The 25,277-nt window shown below is 49.0% G+C and overlaps 2 protein-coding genes across 3 annotated transcripts in view; one reads left to right on the forward strand and one right to left on the reverse strand.

Annotated features, from left to right (window-relative positions):
• GOT1 (glutamic-oxaloacetic transaminase 1) overlaps positions 1-2,517 on the forward strand; it is a 28,228-nt gene extending 25,711 nt beyond the window's left edge. Inside the window, exon 10 of the mRNA XM_081823073.1 lies at positions 1,948-2,517. Within this exon, the coding sequence (XP_081679199.1) occupies positions 1,948-2,087 (140 nt within the window). The 3' untranslated portion in view covers positions 2,088-2,517. The remainder of the gene's footprint in view (positions 1-1,947) is intronic.
• Positions 2,518-4,210: 1,693 nt separating this feature from the next.
• Positions 4,211-25,277, reverse strand: part of CNNM1 (cyclin and CBS domain divalent metal cation transport mediator 1) — a 59,472-nt gene continuing 38,405 nt past the window's right edge. For both annotated transcript variants that reach the window (XM_031028546.2, XM_006733656.3), the window contains 5 exons: positions 19,356-19,519; positions 9,601-9,784; positions 9,354-9,503; positions 7,648-7,749; positions 4,211-6,653 (listed from right to left, as the gene is read on the reverse strand). In XM_031028546.2, the coding sequence (XP_030884406.1) occupies positions 6,574-6,653; positions 7,648-7,749; positions 9,354-9,503; positions 9,601-9,784; positions 19,356-19,519 (680 nt within the window). In that variant the 3' untranslated portion in view covers positions 4,211-6,573. The remainder of the gene's footprint in view (positions 6,654-7,647; positions 7,750-9,353; positions 9,504-9,600; positions 9,785-19,355; positions 19,520-25,277) is intronic.

Genomic DNA, 25,277 nt, shown 5'->3' on the forward strand with positions numbered 1-25,277 from the left:
GGTTCTTCTATGTGGCTTTTCTTCCCTGAAGGCTTTCCAAGCCGATTCAGAGGTGAAAATAGAATGGCCACACCCTGATCTCCAGCCCCAGAGCTGAAAGATCAAGGCCCTCTCTCTTCAGTAAACTCTTAGGGAAATGCAGTCTTCACTTTTGTGTGCGCCAAACTCTGCAGACTCCTGCAGTGTGCACCCGCACCGATCCTCCTGGGGGAGGGAGGAGGGTTGCTGAGGGCCTGCTGCTTGCAGGGCCCCTGGATGGAGAGCAGTCACCCGATCCTGCAGCAGTTCCTGCTTTATGGCAAACCAAGCTGAGCACCCACTCCTGGGATCACTGACCATAGCCAGTCTCCCGAGTATTGGAGTGACTCAGGCACCCCCATTCTTTCCGTGACCCCGGGGATCCTGAGACCACACTGTCTCATCTAGGATTCTGCCCCTCTTGGCCAACTGAGCACCTATCAGGCAGGGATGTCTCTCACCAGAGCAGACTTCTAAAAGTTCCGATTTTGCGCTCTGGGGCTGTATCACTTTCCGGTAGCCAGCTTCCGGAGGCTCCCTCCCCTGCCGATTATCTTCCGATAAATCCCCTCCAATTCACTTCATACCTCCTACCTTGCAAAAAGTGGTCGCCTTTCTATTTGTAGAATTCCAGCAATTCTTTTCTTACCTCTCAGGTTGAATTCATAGGTGTTCAGAATGATTTGATAGTCATCTAGCTAAATTCAAGGGACCAGATGAAACGAGGACCCCTACTCTTCCACCATCTTACCTCCCTCTGCTCCTCTGATTATTAAGATTTTATTACCATCTGAGTTCGGGCTGCTGTGACATAATACCATGGGCTAGCTGGCTTCAACAACAGACATTTTTTTCTCAGCGTTCTGGAGGCTGGGCAGTCTGAGATCAGGGGGCCAGCGTGGTCAGTTCCTGTGGGGGCTTTCTTCGAGTTTGCAGCTAGCTGCCTTCTTGCTGTGTCCTCCCATGCTGGGGGTATGGGAAAGGGAGAGAGAGCACATGCACACACATAGCAGCTCCGTAGTCTCTTATAAGGGCACTCCTGTCAACACAGGGGCTCTACTCTCCGGGCGTCATCCAGACCTCATTACCTGCCAAAGGCCCCAGCCCCTAATACCGTCACATTAGAGGTTAGGGTTTCAACCTAGAAATTTTGGAGGGACACAAACATCCAGTCCATGACAATTACCCATTCCTTCAAATCAATAGTGCTAATTAAGGGTGCTAATTATTTAGACAAAAATCAAATAAAATTGTCTCATGCCTTTGCAATAAACCAAAAATCTCTAGAGATTGTGGCATAAGGGAAGGATAGGCAGTCCCTTCCTATTTCCTGCATGAGCATTTCTGCAAACACGCGGGATAGCCCTCCTGTGTGTGTGTGAATGAGGGACCTGAGAAGTGCCAGGTTACAGGAGCCTTGGCAGTATCTCAGCCTACGGGTTCATGCACACAGCACTTACCCACTACCTCTAGCACAGGGCCTTGGACGATGTGCTGTGAGAAGGAAACGTCAAAGGGAGTTTGCTGCTGTGTGTTTGGGGAGAAGCAAACCCCCTTCTTTCCAGGGGTTAAGGAAGAGCTAAAGGAAGCACTTCAAACCAGTTTTTCATATCAGTGGAATGTTCTTAAGTCTGAGGCTTGTTTTAAAAGGGTGTCCTGGTGAAGGTAACATGGAAGCTTCCGTTGGGAGGTAGTCCCACATTAAAATTTCCCATTGGGAGGAGCCATATTAAACTTTCTGGGGATTAGAAATAAGAATCAATGGAGCATACTTCCCTATGTTTTTGAATTGAATAAAAATAGCTCCTTTTATTTTGCTTTTCTGTGTTGGGGGAAAGAAGGAAAACGGCAATTGTCATGGAATCTCTGAACCCCCATTGCTGAGAGGATGCCTCCTACTCTCATCCTATTTCTTTTGGTTTTCAACAGCCAAGCAGGTTGAATATCTGGTCAACGAAAAGCACATCTATCTGCTGCCAAGTGGTCGGATCAACATGTGTGGCTTAACCACGAAAAATCTAGATTATGTGGCCACCTCCATCCATGAAGCAGTCACCAAAATTCAGTGAAGAAACACCACCCAAACCAGCACCACCAAAGCGGCCCTCTGTCCTGTGTGTTCCCTGCCTGCGCCAGCCTCGCTGTGTGTGCCACGGATAGAGACTCCGGAGGACTGGAATCTGCTCTGGTGAGGTGGCTTCCATTTAAGGCGGCCCCACACGAGGACAGCATCCCTTGTGAAGAAGTGGGGGCCTGGGATCAGAGCCCCTTGGGAGGCCGGAGCAAATTAAGGTTTTTATTTAAGAAGAATAAAAAGGTACTTTGATCATGAGACGTAGTTATCTTGCTCCCTTACTGGAAGCCAGAATGTTGCCTCTGTCACTCCTGGGCTTCTGTGTTGCTTGACTCTGCACAAAATCTTGCCCCAAAGATCAAGTTGTCTGAAGAGCCAACTGTGATTGTGAGTGTTGGCTGTATCATTAAAGCTTGTCATCTCTACTCAGAGTGTCAATCTCCTGCTCAGTCTGCATGGTTGTGTCCCTAGCCCCAAGCTTTAGTTGTCTGGGGCAAGCAAGGTAAGAGAGAGATTTACGGCTCACACACACACTCACACACACACACACCTGAAACGGAAGTTTAACACAACAGTCTTTACCCTTGCTGTGAGCAGTGTGTCCGATAGTTTCTGTCCTATTGGGTTCTGTTTCACTAAAGAAATGAAAGTTGATTGAGACCCATGGAATTGATTTTGTGATCCACTAATGGGTTGTAAGCCACAGTTTAAAATGAATGCTCTAGAGGGATTTGCTAGTTGGTAAGAAAAAACTAAGAGGTGCCAGTATCTCCAAGGGGGCAAGAGAAGTCTGAGACAGTAAAATGGTGTGTGGCCCTCCAAAGTGCAGATCTACTCCACAAAGCCTCAGTTCTTAGTATTTCATTTCTCTTGTTAGGGAGAATTTAATTTTTCTCTTGGGGGAAGACACGAGTGAAAAAAAATGGTTAAAAACACTTCTTTAAACCAAAATGTCCCTACCAAAGTTCTAAAATATTTTTGTGTTAAAAAAAAAGCCCCAATCAAGGGGAATTGGGCCCTCCTTCTATCCTGACATATAGGCTGATGTTCCCCTCCATGTTCTAGTCCCCTCCATGCTCATGTGAAAAAGCGTTTTGTGTTTGGTTTGGGGAGAGCTGGGCTTTGGGAGTCCACAGATTTCTTTACCGTAGTCGGACTTCAGGGCCTCTCACGCAGGTGCACACTGTGAATTTCAGAGGCAGGACTGTCCGCTCAGGAGGAGGGGCACTCCCACCTCCAGACTCTTGCCACTTCCTTGCTGTGTAACCTTGAGCAAGCCACTTAATGACTCAGAGCCCGTTTCGTAAACTAAACTTTGCAGGGTGGTTTTGAGACAGAAACAAGCAAATGTATCCTAGCACAGTGCTTGGCACAGAAAGCCTTCACCCAAACAGCTGCTACTGTCATTTATGATTATTGCTAGTAAGGGTAGCTGACTCTGGAGGCTCCTGGGAGGAATCTGTAGTTGTCCATAGGCCACTCACTGACCTTGACCTTGGTGGGGGTTTGAGAAACCCCTAGTAAGTGTCAAATTCCAACCTTCCTTCCACAAAGACGTTAGATGCCCAAACACACCTCCTCACTTCTCTGGCTGTTGCCTCCCATTGGCTTACCATTGACCAATATGCCTGGCCCACCTCCCCTGTGACTTTTCCCAGCTCCCACTGGATCTGTGCCACTTCGGTTCCTCTCCAAAGGGTCTGTGGAAGCGAGGCAGTGCGCCCAGCACATTATCTCAAGGGCTGGCTCCCAAGACCTTGAACTTGGAAGGCACCCAGCCCCGTGCCTCGCCCATCACGTGGGTTCAACAAATGCCAGCCCTTCTCATTACCGACTTCGTACTTCTTGTTCTCATTCACACTCTGGCTTCTCATTTGGGTTTGACTTTTCATTGCTGGCATTCGCTGTAGCAAAACCTTACCCATCTGGCGCCCAGAATAGAGTGCCCGGGCTTTCCTGTAACCTTAACTGCAGCCTCACACCTGGCCTTGAGAGCCTCCGTCTCAAGCAGGTAGGCCTCAGCTGAGACAATTCCGCGCGCCCCACCCAGCCTTCATCTCCCATGTGAAACCACTTTAGAACTGAGCTCTTCCAGGGGCAAGAAAAACATTCCAGGAAAAGCATTTTCATTTTATTAAAAAAATTATTTACAATTTATTAAGCCTTCATAAATGCTTTATTTTAAAATCTTTTTTTTTTTTTAACCTGAAGAAAATCTCGGGGAACGGAGCAGGGAATAGGAGGGGAGTGGTGACAGGCTCCTTTGGGATTTCGCAAAGGGATGGATGTAACTCAACAGCAGTGGCCTGAGCCCTGTGGCCTGAGGGATAATGAAAGGAGGACTAGCCAGGCAGGCCCCATTGGGCCAGTGGCCAGCCGGGCAAGAAGATTGCATGATGACAGATCTTGCTTGAAACTCACTGTTGGCTGGTTTGGGTCTCAGGTGCCCAGCACGGAGGGCTAACACTTGGCCTCTTCCTATGAGGCAGAAGTAGGTGTTGGGGATGGGTGGCAGCTGTGGGCTTCTCTAGGGGTCATGCACTGCTGAGCCTCAGGCAGAGCTAGGCAAGGGGGAGGAAGTCAATCATCCATTGCTGGAAAGGGCATCTCCAGCTGGAAAGTCTTTCCTTCCATGTGCCGCGGCCCTCCCATCTGCAACACCTGCTCTGGTTTGGTGGGGAAGAGGGGACAAAGTTACGTGGGGGTACGGTAACACACCCTGGGGTATGCCAAGGATTTCTGAAGCCCTTCACTTCCTGGCGGGTGTCAGCTTTCCCCATCGGTATGATAGAAGACCGCCTGTCTCTCAAAGACTGTCTCGAACTGCCCCCTAGTCACTTCACTCTGCATTGCAGAAACTTTGGGCTGAAAGTTCCACGAGCTAAAATAGTGGTTTTTAACCCTTTGTGAGTCTGAGACCTTTGAGAATATTATGAAAGCTTTAGCCCTCTGGACAACACACATAAGAACACATACACTAAACTCTGACAGTATGAGGGGTTTCACAGACCCTCTGAAGTCCAATAATGGACCCACCTGGGGTGACTGACCCCCAAATTAAGAACCCCTGAGTTAAAGGTTCCTTTGGGCTAGCATTTTCTTTTGAGATGCAAATGACCCAGAGGAATTATCAGTCTCCCCCTCTCCCCTTGTGATTATTGATTGAATGGGTGTGGGGGTGTGAAATGAGTGGTTTTGGGGGCAAGCAAGGTAAGCCTGGATAGTATATCCCAGTGAAAGATTTTGGGAATGGTTTGGAGATTGAGCAGACAGAATGGGATCACCGGATCCCTGATAGAGGGAACTCAAGAGATGGGAGACAGAAAGGGAGACAGGTGTCCCAAAGACAACCTTCACTTACTCCAACATTTTCCTGAAGGTTGGTTGGCTATGTGGTTAGTGATCTGAATTTTATTCTCAAAGCAGGTATGGAGTCATTCTGCCATCTGGTGGCCATATTTGGAATTGCATCTGCTCCAACATCAGGTGAAAAAAGATCTAGGAAGTTCATGGAATAAAGTACACTTAGCTGACCTGCTGGGGAGGAGGAGTAAGGGGAGGGGTGGTGTGGAGGGAACAGATGAAAAAGAAGAGCGATTCTTCAATGTTCCTGTGTAATGGACACTGAAGTTCCACGAGAGCTTGCATCCTTCTTGGCTGACCTGGGCACTCTTTGGTTTGTCATGGCTAAACTTGCTTTAACAGCTTAGAATCTTTCTACGTAAGTTTTTGTTTGTTTGCTTGCTTTGATTTCAACTTAAAACCTGAAGTTCCATCTCTGGCTCCCAATTGGGTCTCTGCTCTCTGCTCCTCCTCTTCCAGAGCAGATTTATTGTTGGATCGAGAACTGCTGATCGGGAGCCAAAAAGATGTGTCCCTGGGAAAAAACGGTGACTTGAGGTTCCATCTCACGGTCTTTCCATTCCAGCCGAGACACACTTCCCTGGCTGCTAGAACCCTTACCTAACAGGAAACCGGTCACCGACAGTTTTCTGTTCTGTACCATCCCATGCCAACGCAGCTGGGTCCCACCGCCTTAAAGTCCTGGAGGAAGTCTCAGTGAATCTCCTGCACTAACCCCACGGCCTCTGCGCCTGTCCGCCAGAGGCGCCTTCTGAGCTGAGCAAAGCATGAAATATGGCATCAGGGGATCCCAAAGAACGAAAGGGGGTCAGGGGTCCCAAAGTGGCATTGTCAGCTTGGGGTCCTTTCTTCTCCAGTCCCAGATTGTACTGTGGAGAAGACCATTTCTAGCATGTTCCATTGGAGGCACCTCCATCCGTAATGGCCACAGCAAGGCTCTGAGTCAAACTGGAGGCAACAAGGGGAAATCTGCCAAACTGACAGTGAGGGTTGAGGAGGTGGTAAGGAAAGCAGAATGCTCTGTCACCTGTGGGAGGCCTCGGGAGACGCAGAAGATGGGAGGGTGGGTGCTCCCTCAGCGCTGAATCTCACATACCCAGCAAGCACTGTCTGCCCCGTCATGTGATCAGAGGCATTAAATTGGAGTTCTCCTCAGAGGCTCTCTCTCCTTCGGGTGACCTCTTCTGTTTTCGACCACCTGGAAAACAATTGGTAAGGGTCAATCTCTGGCCGGGAAAAAGCAGAAGTGCAGACAAAGCCCTTGACAGTTTGGCAGGAAGTAATCTGCATGGAATCCTGGTGCAAGTATTGGCCTGTGTACATCTGGAAGGATTAGGGCAACACCTTCTACCTGAGATGACATCTCCAGAAAGCCAGGCTGGTGTTGGTGGAATGGAGATCAGCCTCCCCGCGCCCCCCCCCGAGGATTGAGTAAAGCCCATGTAATGCCTCCGGATCATCTCTCCATCCCCTGAAGGCCCTGGCCCAACTCATGGGCAGATGCCTGAGAGAGGACTGGTCTCCCAGGCTTTGATGTTCCATGAGCCAGGGTTTTGGTGGGTATAGCTGGGAGCCATTCCCACGGATCTACATTCTGTAGATTGGAAACAATCCTCCTTCTGCAATGGGGCAGGTGGGGTAATCACATAATTGTCCTCAAGGATGGAGGGGCAGTCTGTCCCCAGCTCTATTGTTTTCAGGAAGGAGTATTTTTTCACCTTGTTCTTCCTGCTATCGACTTCCTTCCATGAAGGATATTGCTTTCCTTTCTACTGATGTCTCCTGGACACAAATTCTTTCTTTAAAGGACCAGATAGTAAATCTTAGAGGTTTTGCAGGCCATCTGGCCCCTGTTGCAACTGCTCAACACTGCCATTATGGCCAAAGGTAACAAATGGGTCTACCATCCAGTAAGTCTTTATTTACAAGAACAGGCAGGAGAGGGAGGTCAGGATTTGGCCATGACCATGGCTTGCAGACTCCTGTCCTAGACAACCACCAACTGAATGGGACACATCCCCAAACTATCAAGGGCACAGTACCGGCTCAAGCCCTGTTATGGGTTTTCACGGGTGTATCTCATCAGGTTCCCATAACGAGTCAATGGTTCCTCCTCCAGGAGTGACGTCCTAACATGCTTTTTCTAGCAACCAGGTGGTGGGAGGCTTTCATCTGGGTGAAGAGCTACTCACTCAAGGTTCTCAGCAGCTTCTTGCCCAAGGTTTCCTCAAAGTCGCTGCTGCAGGGGCTGGTCTCTGTGTCCAGGTTGATATTACAACATTCACTATCTGATGCTGAGAAAAAGGAGAGAAGAAAGAACTCAAGTCTTGCCGACACCCAGGGATCCAGGAAGGGTGATTCTGGTTGATGCTCCTCAGCAGGTGGCAGCTCAAAACCAGAGGCAAGGCCGTGGTGGCCGTAACAGGGAGGGATGCCCAGGTCTCTGTGGGCTCTCGTTAATTAGCAAGGGGCATTTTAGTGCCACAAAAGGAACAAAGAGATCAGGAGTGAGACTCCAACTATCCAAACATTATTTGGCAGGAGAGAGATGAAGAGGACAAGATGTTCTCTGTTCAGTATCTTTGCCAGACCAAAAGCACATTTGAGTACCCTGGAGGTGGGGATATTTCGTTCCAATACCTGCTCAGACCTGGGAAATCACAGGACTCAATAACAATTAAGCACACATCTGTATCTTCTCCCACCGAACCCAGTGGGGATTCAGACAGGCACAGAATCTCAAAGCCGGGAAGAGGCCCAGGCCCTTAATGCCCGTGAGGTAAGAACCTGACCTGGGAGGCAGAGTGGGGTTGTGGACACTTCTGGGGGTGCCTGCTTCCAATGCAGTATGTAGACCACACAAGCCCCTTCTCCGGACCTCAGGGTCCTCACGCAAGGTCCCCTGTGTCACACAAGGACGATGGACTAGCTGAACTCCAAAGACTATCTTCTCCATTCTTATTCCTTTGATACAATTTCTTGCTACATGCTTTAGCTACTAAATTCAGTGTGTGAGGGAGAAAAAGAACATCCGTTCTATGTTCCCGGAATGGTGACTATGTATGTCCCAGATACTCTGAGTAAGCCACAAGTTCAAATATGCTGTCTTACCGACCACAAAAATGGATGAGCACTTGCTGGGTCATTGCTCTGGACTTGAGGGGTCTCAGACTATGGACTGCAGCGGGTCTATCTAGGAGGCCAGCTGGGGTAACTGCTGCCTTGTGGGGGGTTGGGGGGAGCAGAGGCATGGTTGAAGGCTTGGAGAAGTAGATCTTAGTGAGGCAAGTACAGGAGGATCTCAGGACTGGTGGGACACTGGGAGCTCAGAGCAATACCACTGCCAAGATGGAAGTGTTGCAAGTCTCAGAGGGAGGTGATATGATCTCAGAGCTCAGGACAAGTCCTACAGATCACGTCCGGCCCAAAGGAAGGGAAGAGCCCTGTCAGTAAGAGTGACGGCTGACTTCAGTTTCCTCATCTGTAAGGTAGGTCTCATGAGAACCACCTACTATGCCCAGAGCATGGTACCAAGCACTGTGAGGTGCCCTCTGTATTTGCTATCTCATTTATGCGCAAAGCTACTTGATGACCTAGCCACCGAGATTTACATCTCTTAACATAAGGAAGAAACTTACCTATTAAGGTCAGGAAACAGAAAATTGCAAGGATCTGAATCCACGTGGAAACCTGCTCCTGACCCTGCCTGACACATTGTCTCCCTGGGAGAATGGAGTGACGCGCCTGGTGAGGGGCTGGTGCTCTCTACGCGGGAGTTCCCCTTCCCTCGCTCGCTGTGTGAGGAGGTGGGAAATAGCACACGGGGGCTGGAGCCCCTCGCCCGGTTCTCCCCGGGCCATCCCAGCAACCGACGGCGAGGCCTGACCTCCTCCCTGACCTGCTGTGGTGGGAACGGCTGCAGAAGACAGCAAGAGCTGCTGTGTGCTCTGCTCCTCGAGGCCCCTCACGTCCTCCTGGGTGAAGGCCATCTCCTCCATCCTCAGGTCCACGACCTCGCCAGCGCTTCTCAGCCCATCTGAGCGGCTGCCTGTGGAGGACAGCAAGTGTGTGACCAGTCTGCTCTGGAGAAGACCTGAGACTCCAGCTGGCTCGGGATGGCAGCCCAGCCCACCTGCCCGACTTACATGGCAGGCTGTTCCTGTTGCTCAGGAGGGTGATGGCACGGTCATCCTTGGGGGTCTGGGGGGTACCACGGGTCGTAGGGGCTTTGGTGGAGTCTCCGTCAGCGAAGGCCTCCATGTCAGGGGACTGGGGTGAGCTGTCCATGTGGCAGGCGGTGAGTGCATTCTGGTACTGCTGCCGTGTGATCTAGAAGAAAGAGGCACAGGGGGGAGGAAACTCAAGAGGAGCGGGGCAGAGCCCTCTCTGGATGTGGTCCACTTCTCCGAGCTCAGAAGCAGCTCTGCGGGGATGCGTTGGAACTCCTGACCTCTGTGGTCTAGGATCCATGACCTGGGTCCTTTCCCAAGCTGTACCAGCCTAGCAGTTGAGAGCCACTGCGTCACCACTCTCTTTTTTATTGGCTCTGGGCTCCTCAGTGCACCTGGAGGGGCCATACCTGCTCCTGAGACTCGGGAGAGGATGGAGGGGTACCTTCAGTTAGCAGGGTAGTTGCCCACTGCAAAGTTTTAAACGCATGCTGATACTATTGCAAAGGGCACTCTTCCCAAGGGTCAGTGGGCGGGGACTATGGGGAGGGAAGTTCTGCTGTTCCAGGTCCTCCCGTCAGGAAGCTGGAGGCTGAGGCCCGAGAGCACGCAGGCATTTCTGATTTGGACTTGGGCCACGGCCGGAGGTGGGCTCATGCTCCTATGTGGGAGAAGTGCACAGCAGAGGTCTCCCAGTTGTCTCCTCAGATCATGGGAGTCTTCCTCGTGATTTTCCTGAGATGTCAAGTCTCACCTACAAGTAAAAGCATCTAGAGAGTCAGGCTTAGCCAGGCCAGAAGGGAGCTTCCAGAACTCCAGGCAGGAAAAGTATAGATCCAATGTCTCTTCTGGAATACGGAAAGGTTTATCGGTCATCCCTGTTCTCTGGGTGTACGTCTGCCTGATATCCTTGTTTCCAGTAAAAACAGGCTGGTTTTTGCACCATCCAATATAGAAACATGATACTGTTAATCAGTGAAAGGCCCTGGGTGAAAAATGAAAACGGCACACGGCACCACATCCTTCCCACGTACCACGGCCCCTTCAGTGTTTTCCTCCCGTCTTCGTTGCATTTGGCTAGACAACTGGCAAAACCACAAACTGCTCATAGTCCTCTTCCCTTTAGGGGCAGGACTGGTATTACCTGTGGGAACAGGAAGGGTGTGTGGCTGGAAACAGGAGAGGGCATGGTTAAGACTTCCACGTTGGAACAGAGGTGGCTTGAAGCTGGCTTTGTATCTGGCAAGGGCTCTTCCGACTCTGGCCCCTCGTCAACTGCCCACTCCTCAGCACCTGTCCTCCAGGCCCTCCTTTCCCTGGTGGCTGGGATGTGCCCCACGCCTTGGCCTCCCTGGGGGCTGTGGGTGATGGTCAAACCCAAGGCTGGAGTCAAGCCTAGACTGCTCCATCCTCACATGCTCTGGGTTGACTCTGCACGCGGATCAAGCAAACTCTAAGCACAACTAATCTAAACACAAAACACCAATTAAGAATGCGTGTCTTTTTGCGATTCTTATGGGACAGACACATGCAGAGATCCTAACCTTCTAGCCATACTGTCGTCCATTAGAGGGGATACAGTTCTCTTGATAGTTTAAAACCGTGATTCTCAAACTTCAGCATCAGAATCACCTGGAGGGCTTGTTAAAGCAAGATTGCTGGGCCCCACTCTCCAAGTTTCTAATTCACTAGGTCTGGGGTGGTGCCCGAGAGTTTGCATTTCTAACAAGTTCCCAGGTGATGCTGATGCGGCTGGTTTGGAGACCACACTCTGAGAACCACTGACTCAAGACCTAGTTAAAATCAGACACAGTCCTGCTCAGGTTTTTCTTCTTTCCCCCTTTAAAGGAGTCAGATGAATAGAGCGACAAAGTGTTAATGGGCGTTGATATTTTTCAGGTCAAAAATTTATGCTCTGTGTTTTACGGCATGCAATGATGGGGGTCTCCACTTAGCATCTGTCTAAAGTCTTCAATAGAGTCAATGTGACTGTGGACTTTTGCAGCCCCCTCTGTTGGGAAGTGAGAGAAGTCAGGTTCTGAAATTTCCCCAGGAGATGTCAACTCTGGAGCCTACCCTCAGTCTTAAACCTTATCGTGACTCAATCACAGAGAACATCAGGCATGTATTAGAGATTTCACCACCAACAGTCTGTGATGCAGCCCATGCTGATGGTTCAGGGACTTTCAGTGCTTCAGAGAAAGGATCAAAGTGACATGCTGATTATTCATGCCTTCTGGGACAGTGCTTCTCAACCTTGGCAGCACATGAGAATCACTTGGGAAGCTTTAAAATATCCTGATACTCAGACAACACCCTTAAGCAATTATACCCAAATCTCTGAGAGTGGGGCACAGACATCAGGATCCTTTAAAGCTCCCCAGGTGATCCCAATGCACACCACGGTTGAGAACCACAGCTCTGGACTCTTGGAAATGCCCCCTGTAATCAATTACTATCTTGGCTCCCCTTGATAATGGCCTTCACTGATGTTCAGCTTTCCTACTGGACCCCCAGCTTGCGTCGAGAGCTGAAATAAGAAACTTCCATATGAAGAACAGAAACTCTGGCAAAACTACAGATGAAGCCAATATGTATTACTTTTTTTCTGATGCCTTCCATAGTCCTATAGAAATCCGTTTGATAAACCCTTCCCCAGAAATTACTGCCAGGAAAAAGCTCCTTTCTCTAGGTAAATGATGTACTTCCTTACACCGGATGAGAATCCAAATATCCCACTATGTTTGCGCTCTTTGCTTTTATAACCAGGAAGCTCACAGATAAATTATTTACTGACAGTAACAAATTCATGCCTGATAGCTTTTTCACCAAACTGGTTTGCCATTTCTTCTTAATTTCTTATTTAAAACATCACTGGGTTAATTTTGAGGGGAAATCATATACATTGCTGGCAGTGCTATAAATATCCTGAAGAGACAGGACTGATATTAGGTGTTCCGATGTAGTGTTACTCATAAGAGCTTGCTTTTGCAGGATATGGATATGGAAGATATGGGGTCGGGATATGAGGACGGAACCTTCCATCCATAGAGCGTATTATGGCTTATAGAGCACTGGGATGTGTTATCTCCTTTGCTGCTCATAGCGACTATGTGGGGTAGGCATGAGGGCTCTTGGGATCCCCACTGTACAGATAAGAAAACGAGGCCCCAAAATGTCCAGGGATTGTCTGAAGTTTGACGGTTAGCAAGCTTTCAGAATCCTAGCCAGTGCACGGTCTCCTACGCTGTGCAATTTGCCTGGGAAAGTGCTGTTCAGTCTTTGGAGCCAGGGAGATGGAAGGGGACGTGAGACGGTGGAATTCTAAGTTCCCAGAGCGGGAGACTCCAGAGTCTGATAATGGTGCCCCTGCAACCTGGATATTTGGGGTTAAAGGCCTTTTACTCTTGCTCCCCAGGGGCAACCATCTCAGCCTGGGCTCTGAGCTCTGGGAATGGATGTCCCTCGGCTGCCCTGGGGCTGCTTTCACAACCCTTTAGGGCAGGTGCCCCAATAACTACTTTGTAGGCTTGGGGTCTACAGGCATCTGATGAGTGACAAGAAGCCGGCACATGGCCTGGACCAGCGTCACCATCAAACCCAATTCTCTACCGTGCCCGTAGCCTTCCTCTAGGTGAAGGCTGCTTTGGAGTCTCGCGGGTCCTCCTGGCTTAAAGAACAGAAAATTTTCCTAAATGACACCTGATAAGCTCAACAAAGCATATTACTCTTTTTGGGTTAACCAGTTAGTTTAGATTTGGCTTCTGGTTTAGTCCCAGTTTTGCCACTTTCAAGCTGGGCAACCTTGGCCAAATCATTAACCTCTCTGAGCCCGTAACAGAGGCCCAGAGATAATGAGGTAACACCAGTGAACCTGACGTCCAGCTGTTAGAAATGACAGTTTAAAACACGTCCACACCCATCTCTCACAAGTTAACTTTATAATGGGCATACACTTCAAAGAAAGGGGTCAAATCTACCATCTCATTATGTCTAAACTGTGGATGGCACGGCATGAGGTGAGGTGGGGGCAGGGGCAATGGTCCCTCTGACCCCGGAGTAGGAGTGGAGGGGCTGCCAAAGCAGGACGAGGTCTTAGGAAAGTAAATTCTTAACTAAGAAAATAAAGCAAAAGACAAAGTAGGGGAAGGAAGGAGATTCCAAGCGGGGACAATGAGAAGAGGAAGATGGAGAGAGGAGAGCCGGTGAGTGAGGGAAGATAGGAGGGAGGGGGGTGTACTCTGGTTTGAAATGGATTTGGGGGCTCAGGGCTCCAATCAGCTGGTACATTAGCTGTGGTCCCCAAGCCAGAAGCCTCTGGGGAGTGTTGCAAAGTGCTGTATTTCGTTTATTTTTGGAAAGGTTCTGTCCAGGCTGCATGCACAGTGAGCCGTACCATTCTCTCTTTGTTCTTAAGAAAAAGTGAGATCATCCTCCAGTAAGCTGGAATCAAGGATCCAGGAACTCTAACCCTCTTTAAGCATGGCTCTGGAGTAAGAAATGAGCTGGGAATAAAGTATTGTTTCTGGTCTTGCTTCCTTACAAGGTCCTGAGTTCTCTGTCTGGGATGCATCACACAGGTGTTAGATAACCACCAGTCAATGGTACTAGAGGGAAGATTCAGACGACCACAGCCAGGACCCATATCAGGGCAGAAGCGTGGCTCTGGGTATGGCGGTGCCGGGAGGTGGGGTTGCCCGGGGCAGGGGTGGGGGTGTGTGTGGGGGCAGGACCCACACAGGTGGCAGATGGTTGTGTAAGAGGAAAGGCACCGCCCACTGGCTACCTTCTCTTTCGGTCTCACAGCCTTGCTGTCACAATGCTTCCTCTTTTTAAATTAAAAAAAGAAAAAAATCATAAACTACTTTCCTGATCACATGTCACCTTCACAGAAATTGTTGACCAGGCACCACTCTAGAAAATGTGTTCAGGAAACAACCTCTCCCCAGCTGCATTTCTAGATTCAAGCATTCCTTTTCTTTTTTCCCCCCTTCAGTTCTTCTTCTTCTCAAGTTTTTATTTTGCTTCAAGCACGACTTTTTGTCACTTTGCTCCCCCTGTTCAACCGCCTGAGAACTCTTTTCCTCTCTGGCACAGTACTGTCCAACAGAAATAGAACGGGGGTCACACGGGCTATTGAAAATTCTCTCATAGTCACATTAAAAAAGTAAAAACAAATAAGTGAAATTAATGTGAATAATGTTTCATTTAACCCAACATGTCAAAAAAAAAATTCACTTCAACATGGAGTCAACATAAAATTATGAACGGGGACTTGTACATTCTTTTTGTATTACGTCCTTGGAATCCAGCAGTATTTTACAGGTGTGGCCCATCAGTCTGGACGAGCCACGTTTTGTGTGCTCGTGGATGTGGCTGCTGGCTCCCGGGTTGGATAGCAAAGGTCCAGCAGATCAACCTGAGCCTCTCTGCCCAGTTTCGATAATGTGGCCTCGCGTGGCCAGTGGTGCTCCCACAGCCCCCAGAGAACCACGGGGCCAGCTCAGCTGCTTCTTCACTGTCCCTTGAATGCACTCTGTCTACGTGCCTTCCACATGCCTTTTGTCAGTGTCCCTCCTCTTTCCTAATTCTTAAACGTCTAGTACGTTCTCCAGCAATATCGTGTTTCAAATAAGTGCCACATGAATTCGTAATCAATTAGATACTGCCCTGCATGGGTCACTACAGCTTAACCTGTGTTTCTTCTCCCTAACTAGATTTTAATCTCATAAGGCAGAGGATATGTTTTATATTTCTTTAGAGAGACCATGGTGTCTAGAACCATTATTAATGTTCGATAAATACGTACCGACTGGTTCACTGAGGGAATCAAACCACTGCTCAAAAGGCAATGTGTTTTTATTCTCTCTTTACTACTGTAGAAACAACCATTTCTTAGCAATAGCTTGAATCAAATTGTCTTCTCTTACACATGGCCAGTTAAGAACTCAAGCAGCCACTAAATTACAAAGGAAATGGAGATCTGTTTATCTTGAAACTAACCAGAAGTAAGTGTGCCCTTCTGGACATTCTGACTTCGAAGCCAATGTGTTCAGAAGTTAACCTTCAACCAGGGTGCTGTCTCTCCTATCATTAGGATGTTCATCCCCCAAAACACCATCCTGCAATTTAGGGATTCTGCCACCAGATGGTGATGGGGCATCTTGGTCATGGTTACACAATCCAGACTGTAAGACATCTGCCAAATAGCCTAAGTTTAATAATGATATTTACAAAATACAATTTTAAAAAATTCATAAGGATGCTTTGGTACCTTCATTCATAATTCACTATGATTAATCACAGCTTTAATAGTTCTCCCAGGTAATCATTAGATACACCTTTCTATCTAATTTTGTAGCTTATCTTGAAGTCAAATTACTCCTGGACTTAATAAATGTTCTGGAACCTCAGTCTGCTGGACATGAAAAACCCTTGCAAAATCTTCCTGCAGCCCGTCACAGGGGCTTGGGCTGTGAGACCAGCCTTCTTGCACGGTTTTCTCTTTAGCTTCCTCAAAAGCTCGCCCTCTGTTAAAAAGGGGGGGGGGGGGGCAGGTGGGCGAGGGGAATAAAAGGGCAGCCTAAACAATGGCCCTAACAAGTCTGTTACATCAGCAGAAAGAAATTTTTAACTTTAGTCTAAGACATCATCTTAACTTATATAAAAAAAACAAAACAAAAGAGAAAACCAGCACCAAAACAAAACACACACTTGCATTCAAACAGCTTGAACTCCCAAAGTTCCCTCTATAGAACTGTTACAACTGAAGTTTTTAAGAGATGGGGGCCATGATTTGAAGGAGGCTTCTGAATAATACTTCGACTGGTTTCTAGCCTTCCCTCAACTTCTTTTGACATTTAGTCTCCTCAATGTCAAAATGTCGAGGTGGGAAAAAGGACCATGTTCTGCGCTGCTCAGTTGCCCCAGGTCACAGCCTGGTCCTCTTGCCTGACCGAGACGATGACACTTGCACCTGAGGACGGACCTCGGGTTTGGGGTTTTTAACCCGTCCGCCGTCTCACGCCAGGCAAGACACTTCCCTTTTATGTTCCTCATTAGCTGTGAATGTCCCCCTTCCTTATGTTCTAGGCCTGGATGTCTATGAGCTCACCTGTAAGTTTTAAGAAGATCCTTACATACTTAATGCTAGGTGTTCATCTTAACACATTCCTCTTTGAGGAGCTGCCCCCTCCATCCCCTGAAAGTGCTCTCCAATCTATGCACACCTAGAGATGTTCCAGAAAACTCTGGGCTCACCACAGTTGCTCATTAAACAGGACGCCTCAAAATCTCATTCACTTTCCTCCCCAGACCAGCAAGCCAAATCCTCATATTGATTTCCTAAACGTGTTATATAAACCATGTGAGGGACTGAACATTTGTGTCCCCCCATTCATATGCTGAAATCCACCCCCCCCACCCCCCCACCCCCGTGCTGATAGGTGGAGGTGGGGCCTTTGGAAGTAGTTAGGTCATGAGGGTGGAGCCCTCATGGATGGAATTAGTGTCCTGCTAAGAAGAGAGCTTGCTTCCTGTCCGTCTCTTCCCACCACGTGGGCATACAAGAAGACAGTTATTTGCAAACTAGAACATGGGCTCTCACCAGACACTGGATCTGCTGGTTCCTGGAACTTGGACTTCCAGCCTCCAGAACTGTGAGAAGGAAGTGTTTGTTGAGGTCACCCAGTCTATGACAATTTGCTACGGCAGCCCAAACTAAGACAAATGATAAGACCTGAGAAGCAAACTTAACAAAAATTCCCAGTGCACTTGCAGTGAATCCAGGGGGCTCCCGCCGGCCTAAAGATGCCACAGGACACGGCTGCTGAGCCTCCACTGTCATTTCGCGTCAGCCTCGGTCTTTGCGCGCTGTGTGCAGGCACTCAGATCCATGAGCCACCAAGCTCTCTCCTGCCTCCGTGGTTTCTCTCCTGAGTTCTCCCCACCGCCCCTTTCAGGTCCCAGCCAAAATGTCCTTTTCTCAGCCCGCTCTGATAACCATTTCTAAAGCAAGCAGCCCCCTTGCCAACTCTGCCCAATCCCTGTTTATCCCACGACCCTGTTTGTTTCCTTCATGGCCTTTATCACTACCTGAAATTAGGTTCTTTACGCTGTGGTTACTGGTTTATCCTCTCTGTCCCCCTCCTAGCACAGAAGCTCTAGAAAGGCAGGAGCTTAGGGTCTTGTTCACCACAGTCCCTTGCCAAAGCCTAGACAAGCACAGAGTAGGCATGCGGTCAGTATGGTTGAGCCACTTACTCATACTGTGACTTTCAAGTTCTTTTCCCACAAACCATGTGACGAGCACTACAAACCAGCAAGAGCTGGCATAATAGTTTCTCTGCTCACATTTTTCCTACCTCCACTTCTGAGGAAGGCCTGAGGTGAGAGGGCCTCAGGGCTGAACGCAGGGAGGGGAATCACGGGTTTCAGTTTTCTGAGGCTTTACCTTCATTGTCATACAGGATTTGTTAAGTGTCTCCGCTCATATAGACCCATGAGTATTGCTGGGTTAGTTCCCAAAGTCACTTCTCCTTGGGGCTCCTTCAGCTCTGGTTTCCCATAACTCTTCCTAAAGCCCAGGGATTTGAGGGTTTGGACTCTGAAGACAGAGAGACCCAACTCTGAAGCTTGGCTCTGCCACCCACCAGCCCTGGACTCCTCAAGCTCCAATGTCTTCATCTCTAAAATGGGAATGACAGTAGGACCTACCTCACAGGGTGGTGGTAAGACTAAGTGGATCATTCAGACAAAGGAGCCATAAAGCACATGCACAGAATACCCCACAAACAGTTATCCCACCCCACCCTCCAGGCTCAGCCCCTGCCTCTGGTAACTTTCCATCCTTACAGTTTCAGCTCAGGGTTTCTGCAAGGTTCTGGAACACAGAAAACCAGCCAGTGCACACTGCTCTCAAATTATCGGAGCTTGTGTTCTGGACAGGAGAGGACCTCTTCCCACCTTTGTGATTAACACATCTCTCATAATCCAGCCTGCAATTTACCAAGTGAACTCATCGGGTGTTTAGTTGGACTTGGAGAAATGGGACTCACTCCTGATCTCTGGCCCAAGCATGTAACGGTTTGCAGAATGCTAGCAAACAAAACAAAATAAAGCCTATCAAAGCAAGAGAAAGGAGGAAATTCTAGGTTTCTGTGCAATCCCAGTCTCAATGAGGAGTATGAAGAAACAGCTCCCCCACCCTTTAACTACAAGGTGATGAGCATCGCTGCTTCTCCCACCTGTGCAGTGATGCTCCCCTGAGCCCCACACAGCCCAGCGATGGCCAAGGGCAGGACGGTTACACGAAGGGTTAACAGTGAACATACATGCCAAATTGCATTTTGGACCTGGAACGGTAAGATGTAAATATATACCATCATACGTAAAATCATAGTGTGGTTTCTTCTAGACACCTGGTTTATGAATCACCTGCAAATTTATCTTGAAAAAAAACCCCAAAGCAAGCTGGTGCCAACGGCAGGGGATCCAAAGGAAACGGTTCTGCTGCCAAACTTGTCTCAGGCAAGCGAATTCCCTATCGCTCTATGCCTGTTTCCCCACACGAGAAATGGGGGTCAGGAGATCTTAAGGGCCCTTATAAAGCCAGGGAACAATGACCAGCCAGCGTTCTCTCCGAGGGCACTGGGATGCGCATCCTGTGCCGCTGCCCCCTGGGGCTGGCTGGCTGGCGAGCGATGGCCCTCCCGGGGGCGGGGGCGGATTACCTTCACGAACTGCACATCGCTGAGGATGTGCACTGAGTAGTCAGGAGTGTAGAGGTTGTTGCTGCCGCCGCACAGCTGGGTGCTGCTCCCCCCAAAGTCGCTGCGCTCACGGTTTGGAGACTCGGAGCGGTTCAACCCGCTGCAGCGAGAAGGGGACCGGTTTACTGCAGATGGTGGGGGAGAGGGAGAAAAGGCAAGGAGGGGCGGGTGGGGAGAAGGGTGGGGACCGAAAGAGAGAGATGGCGGGGGGTAGAGAGAGAGAGAGAGAGACGGGGGTGGGGGGAGATGGGAGGGGGAGAGAGAGACAGAGAGGTGTTCACTGAGGGCCGGCAGGAGTTCTGGGCAATGCTAACACTGGGTGGTCGACGCGGGCCCGCACCCTTTCCGTCAGAGGCTCAGGGCTCCCCTCTGCTCAGGCTCCCCCTGCTCCCCACAACCTCCACCAGCGAGGAGCTGGGCAGAGGTGGACCACAGCCTTTCTCAGCTCTGGTCTTTGGGCTAATGCAGGACATGAGGACTGTGCTGTGAGTGTGGGTATAGCTGCTCCAGAGCGAGAGATCCTCTACCAGGATCTAAACTCCACTCACAGGCCTTAGGTTTGACGGCACATACGACCAATTCTTGCCGTGGTGAGGTACGTTAGCGGGGATGACTCAGGTCTGCCCTAACACTGGCAGGACCCTGGACAAGCAGAGGCCCACAAACTATATGGGTACCTATTTGAGTCGCATTAATAAACTGTTAAAATATGTTCTATCCTTGTCCTTGACAATTATACCATCATAACCCGGAAGGCAAGGTCCAGCTCCTTAGAATTTCTGCTAAAAGGGAAAACATAAAACAGGGCTGTATGGGGACAAACAGCCCCTGCCCTAGGGGCTTCCCAGTCCCATTCCCCCAGCGCTGTTTAGGGGAGGCACTCCAGGATTCCCCTATCTGAAGTGTGGTCCAGAAGGCAGAAGACAGGCTCTGGCCCTGTGAGTTCCTCGCCCCACAGAAAGGGCTAGGACTGAGGAGGGCCAAAGTGGGGTCCTCTAAAGTATGGGTCTAGGGCAGGACTCCATCTAGGCCTAAGTGGGGGCGGGGGGATACTGGAATAACCCACAGGCATCCTAAATGTTCAGAGTCAGGGTTGGTTGGTTTGTTCTCCCATTTTCAAGAACTGCTTCTAGGGAAAGTTCAGTTAAGACCACGTCACTTGGTTTCAAAACGGATTATGTGAACCACCTTCCTGGATCAAGAGAAGAAAGGTTCTTCAGGTGACCCTCACGTAATCTCAACCACAGAATAAACCTGAGGGAGAGAATTGCACTCCGCGTTTCTTTCCCCACAGGGCAAGGGGCTGTGCAGCCAGCCGCTGGTAACACAGACTTCGTTCAGGGGCTCGGATGCAGGGTCTGGCTCCTCAGAGCTTCTGCTCCTTGTACTTTCAGGGGAGAACCTCGGGAATTCAGTCCTGTCTCCTGAGATAATGGTGCCACCAGTCAAGATAATTGATTAGCATCTATCTGGAGCGAGTCCTTGAGGGTTCACGGTCTGTTTAGCTGCAGGCTGTTACCGTTGTCCGGCAAACCAGGGAGTGAAAAGGGTAAAATAACAACAGGCTGCATCATTTTTCTCATTAAAACCATAACAATCGCTGCCTTGATAGGATTATAGAATTAGGGACTCTATTCCAGTGTCCCCTTCTCAGGAAGTGCCCCTCACATATGCTCCATCACTTACTGCCGGAAACCTGGGGGGCGCCCCTGACTCCTGCCGCTCCCCCAGCCCCACACCAGGCCCTCTCACCTCCACTTCCAACATAAGCCGGTCGGCCTCTATCTCTGTCCCCACTCAAGTCCCAATTACCAGGACCCCTAAACTCCTTGCTTTGTCCCCGAAAGCCCCCCATGACCTGACTCCTGCTTCCCTGTCTGGTCTCATCTTGGGGACTCTCTTCCCCTCCCCCACTTGCTCGGCTGCCCTCAATCATACAAGTGTGCCCCCACTACCTCAGAAGATGCCATTTCTCCTGCCCACCTTCCCCCCGCCTTGGGTCTCAGTCATCAGGTCTCAGCTGAAAGCCACCTTCTCTGAAGACTTTGGCTGTCCTGAGGTTTCCCTGTTTTTTTCTATCACTGTCCCTTGTTCATTCCTTCAAAGTACTTTTCACAAGTTTTAATTCATTACGTGTTTGCGCTTGTGACGTCTACTCAATTCAATGCTAAATTTCATGAGGGCAAAGATCTTGTCTTTTCTGGTCATTGTGGTCCACTAAGTACGTAAAGCATTGTGCCTGGCCTAGAGCAGGTGCTCAATAAAAATGTATAGAGTGAATGAATCAACACCTAAGGGTCCCTTAAAGAGTTTTAATGTAGAATCTAAATTTTGTTTAAAAAAAGATTTCAGAGCTCTCAAATCATCCTGGGTTGAAAAGCCTTTCCTTTGCAGCTTACAATCATCCTGGGGAAGCTGACTACTCCAAGAAGCTTAGGGGCGGATAGAAGGACACTCCAACATGGCGGCTGGACAGAGTCAGAGAGTGTGCAATGAGAATTGAGGCACCAAGGGGCCTCGGGCTTTGGCCCAGTAACTTGAGGAGGAGGCCACAGGGAACCCCAGGACTTTGTTTACCTAAAGCATGTGAAACTGGGGATCCTGGCGTCAGGTCTCTAGGGCCCTACTTATCCACTGGGTGATGGGAGGGCCAGACCCTCTTCCAGTGACCACGGACTAAGGCCAGTGATGGTGCCATGGAGAACAAGAGTGAAGCACCCAGGTGATCGTAAATGGCAGCAGCACTGGGCAGAAGAGCATGCATTTCATTTCTGGTTCTGGTCCCTTGAAAACAAGCTGATGCGTTCTGGCTTGGCTAGACCCTTTGTGGTCTTCTGGGGTGGTGGCTGCAAAGTTAAGTCAATGGCGCTTCCTCAGGGTAACTGCTGTGGAAAAGGGGGCAGTGTGAGTGGAGTCTGGAACGCCGTATCCTGACCTGGTGGGTCTTGTCCGCAACTTAGTTTGGAACCAGTGGAGAGAGTATGAGCAGGGCCTGAGAAATAACCATCTCTCCCTGACAACCCTCCACTTTGCCTGGTGGGACACGTGCTGCACACACCCCACCTGTGCTCTTCCATCTGTCATCCCTTATATCACAACTCCAGGCGCGTTCCAGGAGGATGGCAGGGAGACAGGCCTCTCTTATCTACTAGACCACTTCCATCCATAGAAGGCTCTGCCTGAATCACTTCCACACTCTGTGGGAAACAGAGGCCACAAACACCTCCCTGTTCCGCCCAGAGCTCTGGTCCTCGCTGGTACCCCGCACAAGCATGCCACCTGCTGTCACTCCCAGGACCACACGTCAAATGCAAGCGACATCACTGTTGTGCGAGGAGGAGAAGCATATTGTGTTTCGTTTTTTAAAAGTAAGAACAAGGTTATTGAAGGTTTATTCAAAATCCCAAAGGATTCCCAACACCGAAAGATACAACTGTCTTATAAAGGTTGGGCCTATAAAAGCAGTTTTTAAAAGGAAAAACAAAAAACAAAAAACAAAACACAAACCCTCACTTCACGGCAAAGAAAGTCCCAGCTCATCTGAGTGTTGTGCAAGATCAATGTTTTCACGTCCCAGAGCCTGACATTCCTCAATAGGTAGGATGCTGATGACTTGGCATTTTGGTAATTGTGCACATACACTCAGAGGTTTCTGAGCAAGGGAAATGGAAATGCTTTTAATAAAAAAAGAGAAGAAATCAGTAACAGACGAGTGTCCCAGCAGCATGGCAAACTAGTTCAAGTTGTATAATTCCCCTTGGCATTTCCTAAGAGCAGAGGCCCAGGCTGGGGGAGTGAAGTGAAGAGGAAAATGCTAAACTATAGTCAAAGAAGTCTTAGAGGGGACAGATCAAACAGGGATCAAACTGGCCACAGAATCCCTCACCAGGAGGTAAGCCAAGCAGCTGACAAATCCCTTGTCCACTCTTGCTTACATCATACCCTCAAGCTGGCCCTCGAGACTGGTGGGAAGCAGGGTTTTCTGCTCTAGACTCCCAAGTGCTGTGGAGAAGTGTGACAGACCACATTCCTGCAGCCTCTGCATGGTCAGACTGCAAGGGACATCTGTCCTAGACAGCAAGTTGGAGTTACTGAGGTTGGGTGGAGAAGACCCTGGGGCAAAATTGGGTGTGGGCTGGGAAAGGATTTTACACTCTAACTAGGCTGAATGAAATCTCCTCTGCACCGATAGGCGGGGCCCCATGAACCTATACCCAGCTCTGGGATGCTTGCCTCACTCATGACACCTGTACCTAGAGCAGAACCCATGATACAGAAGAATGCCCCGCTTCCTGTTTCAGTCTGGGGATCTGAAGGGAAAGTAGGGTTCAGTGGCTGCCTGCGTCTATCTTTTGGAGCATCAGTGAGGGACAAGGGGGAACAGCCCTCTCCGGTCATGGTCACTGTGCCATGGGCCATCTGTGTTCTCCAAACTGGATGGGGGAGCTTAATTACATAGGTCTATAGGAGTACAAACTAGGATTATTAAAATTCATCATTCTGGGGTAATATTCAACATCAGACAACCACATGCCAAAAGCTCTCTGTCAAAGCTACAATGTGAACTCTGCAAATCAGCCCAAGTTAGGAGCCCAGATGAACTCGCTCACATTACATGGAGCTTTAATGGTTCCCAAATGTTTATGACACAAAAGCCAACCCAAAGGAATACTGCCACTTACCACATTTCACAAAGGAAAAGGATTATTTTTAGAGACTCCCTGTATATTCTGGGAGGAAACGGTCCCTATCGATCTCAAAGCACATTACAGATGTCAATTGAACACTGAAAAAACATCACTGCTCCTGACCTCTCTCCTGCTCCGTGCTTTTGTGGATTTGGAAGGACTGTCATGGGGAACCTGAAATCATCTCCACTGGGAAAAGATAAAAGGAATGAATCTGGGGAAAGGGAATGATAACTGCAGTGGAGCTGTGTAATCTCAGCGGGTTGATCAGAAGTCTACTTTTTAAATGAAAGCACCTGCAAAGTTGGCTAATTACATCATGCTCTGGAAACAATGCACAAAACCACTCCATTCTCCTTATTTTAAACTAAAGCTCAAATAGAAGGAAACTGCCTATGGATAATGGTGGCAATATTTGGTGCAGGGACCACTGGCCTCAATCCACTGTGAGCACCATAATTCATTAGGATGACCGCTTTCAAAATGCTAATAAGTCACAGTCCTCTAGGGCAGAACCCATGATACAGAAGAATGCCCCGCTTCCTGTTTCAGTCTGGGGATTTGAAGGGAAAGTAGGGTTCAGTGGCTGCCTGCGTCTATCTTTTGGAGCATCAGTGAGGGACAAGGGGGAACAGCCCTCTCCGGTCATGGTCACTGTGCCATGGGCCATCTGTGTTCTCCAAACTGGATGGGGGGCATCATAAAATGCCCATGTTCAAAGGGGTAGCCAAGTCCAGGACAATAGAAGTAGGACCTAAGAGACTCAGATTCCATACATCACCCAGTGCTCATCAAGACAAGTGCACTCCTTAATCCCCATCACCTATTTTACCCATCTCCCCATCCCCTCCCCTCTGGGAACCATCAGTCTGAGTCTGTTTCTTGGTTTGTCTCTCTTTTTCCTTTGCTCATTTGTTTTGTTTCTAAAATGCCACAGGTCACTATATTGTATGCCTGAAACTAATATAACACTGTATGTTAACTACACTGGAATTTAAAACAACAAAAGAATTTTGCAAATGTATACAATATATATGTATCAAATTATCACATACATCTTAAATTTACACAATGTTATATGCCAATTATGTCTCAATAAAACTGGAAACTTTTTTTTAATTTTGAGTACAGTGTTAAGCTGGTTTCAGGTGTACAACTTAGTGATTTGACAAGTCTATACATTATGTTGTGCTCA

This window comes from Leptonychotes weddellii, chromosome 6 (assembly GCF_054177405.1).
Source record: "Leptonychotes weddellii isolate Sample4059 chromosome 6, ASM5417740v2, whole genome shotgun sequence".
NCBI classification, from domain to species: Eukaryota; Metazoa; Chordata; class Mammalia; order Carnivora; family Phocidae; genus Leptonychotes; species Leptonychotes weddellii.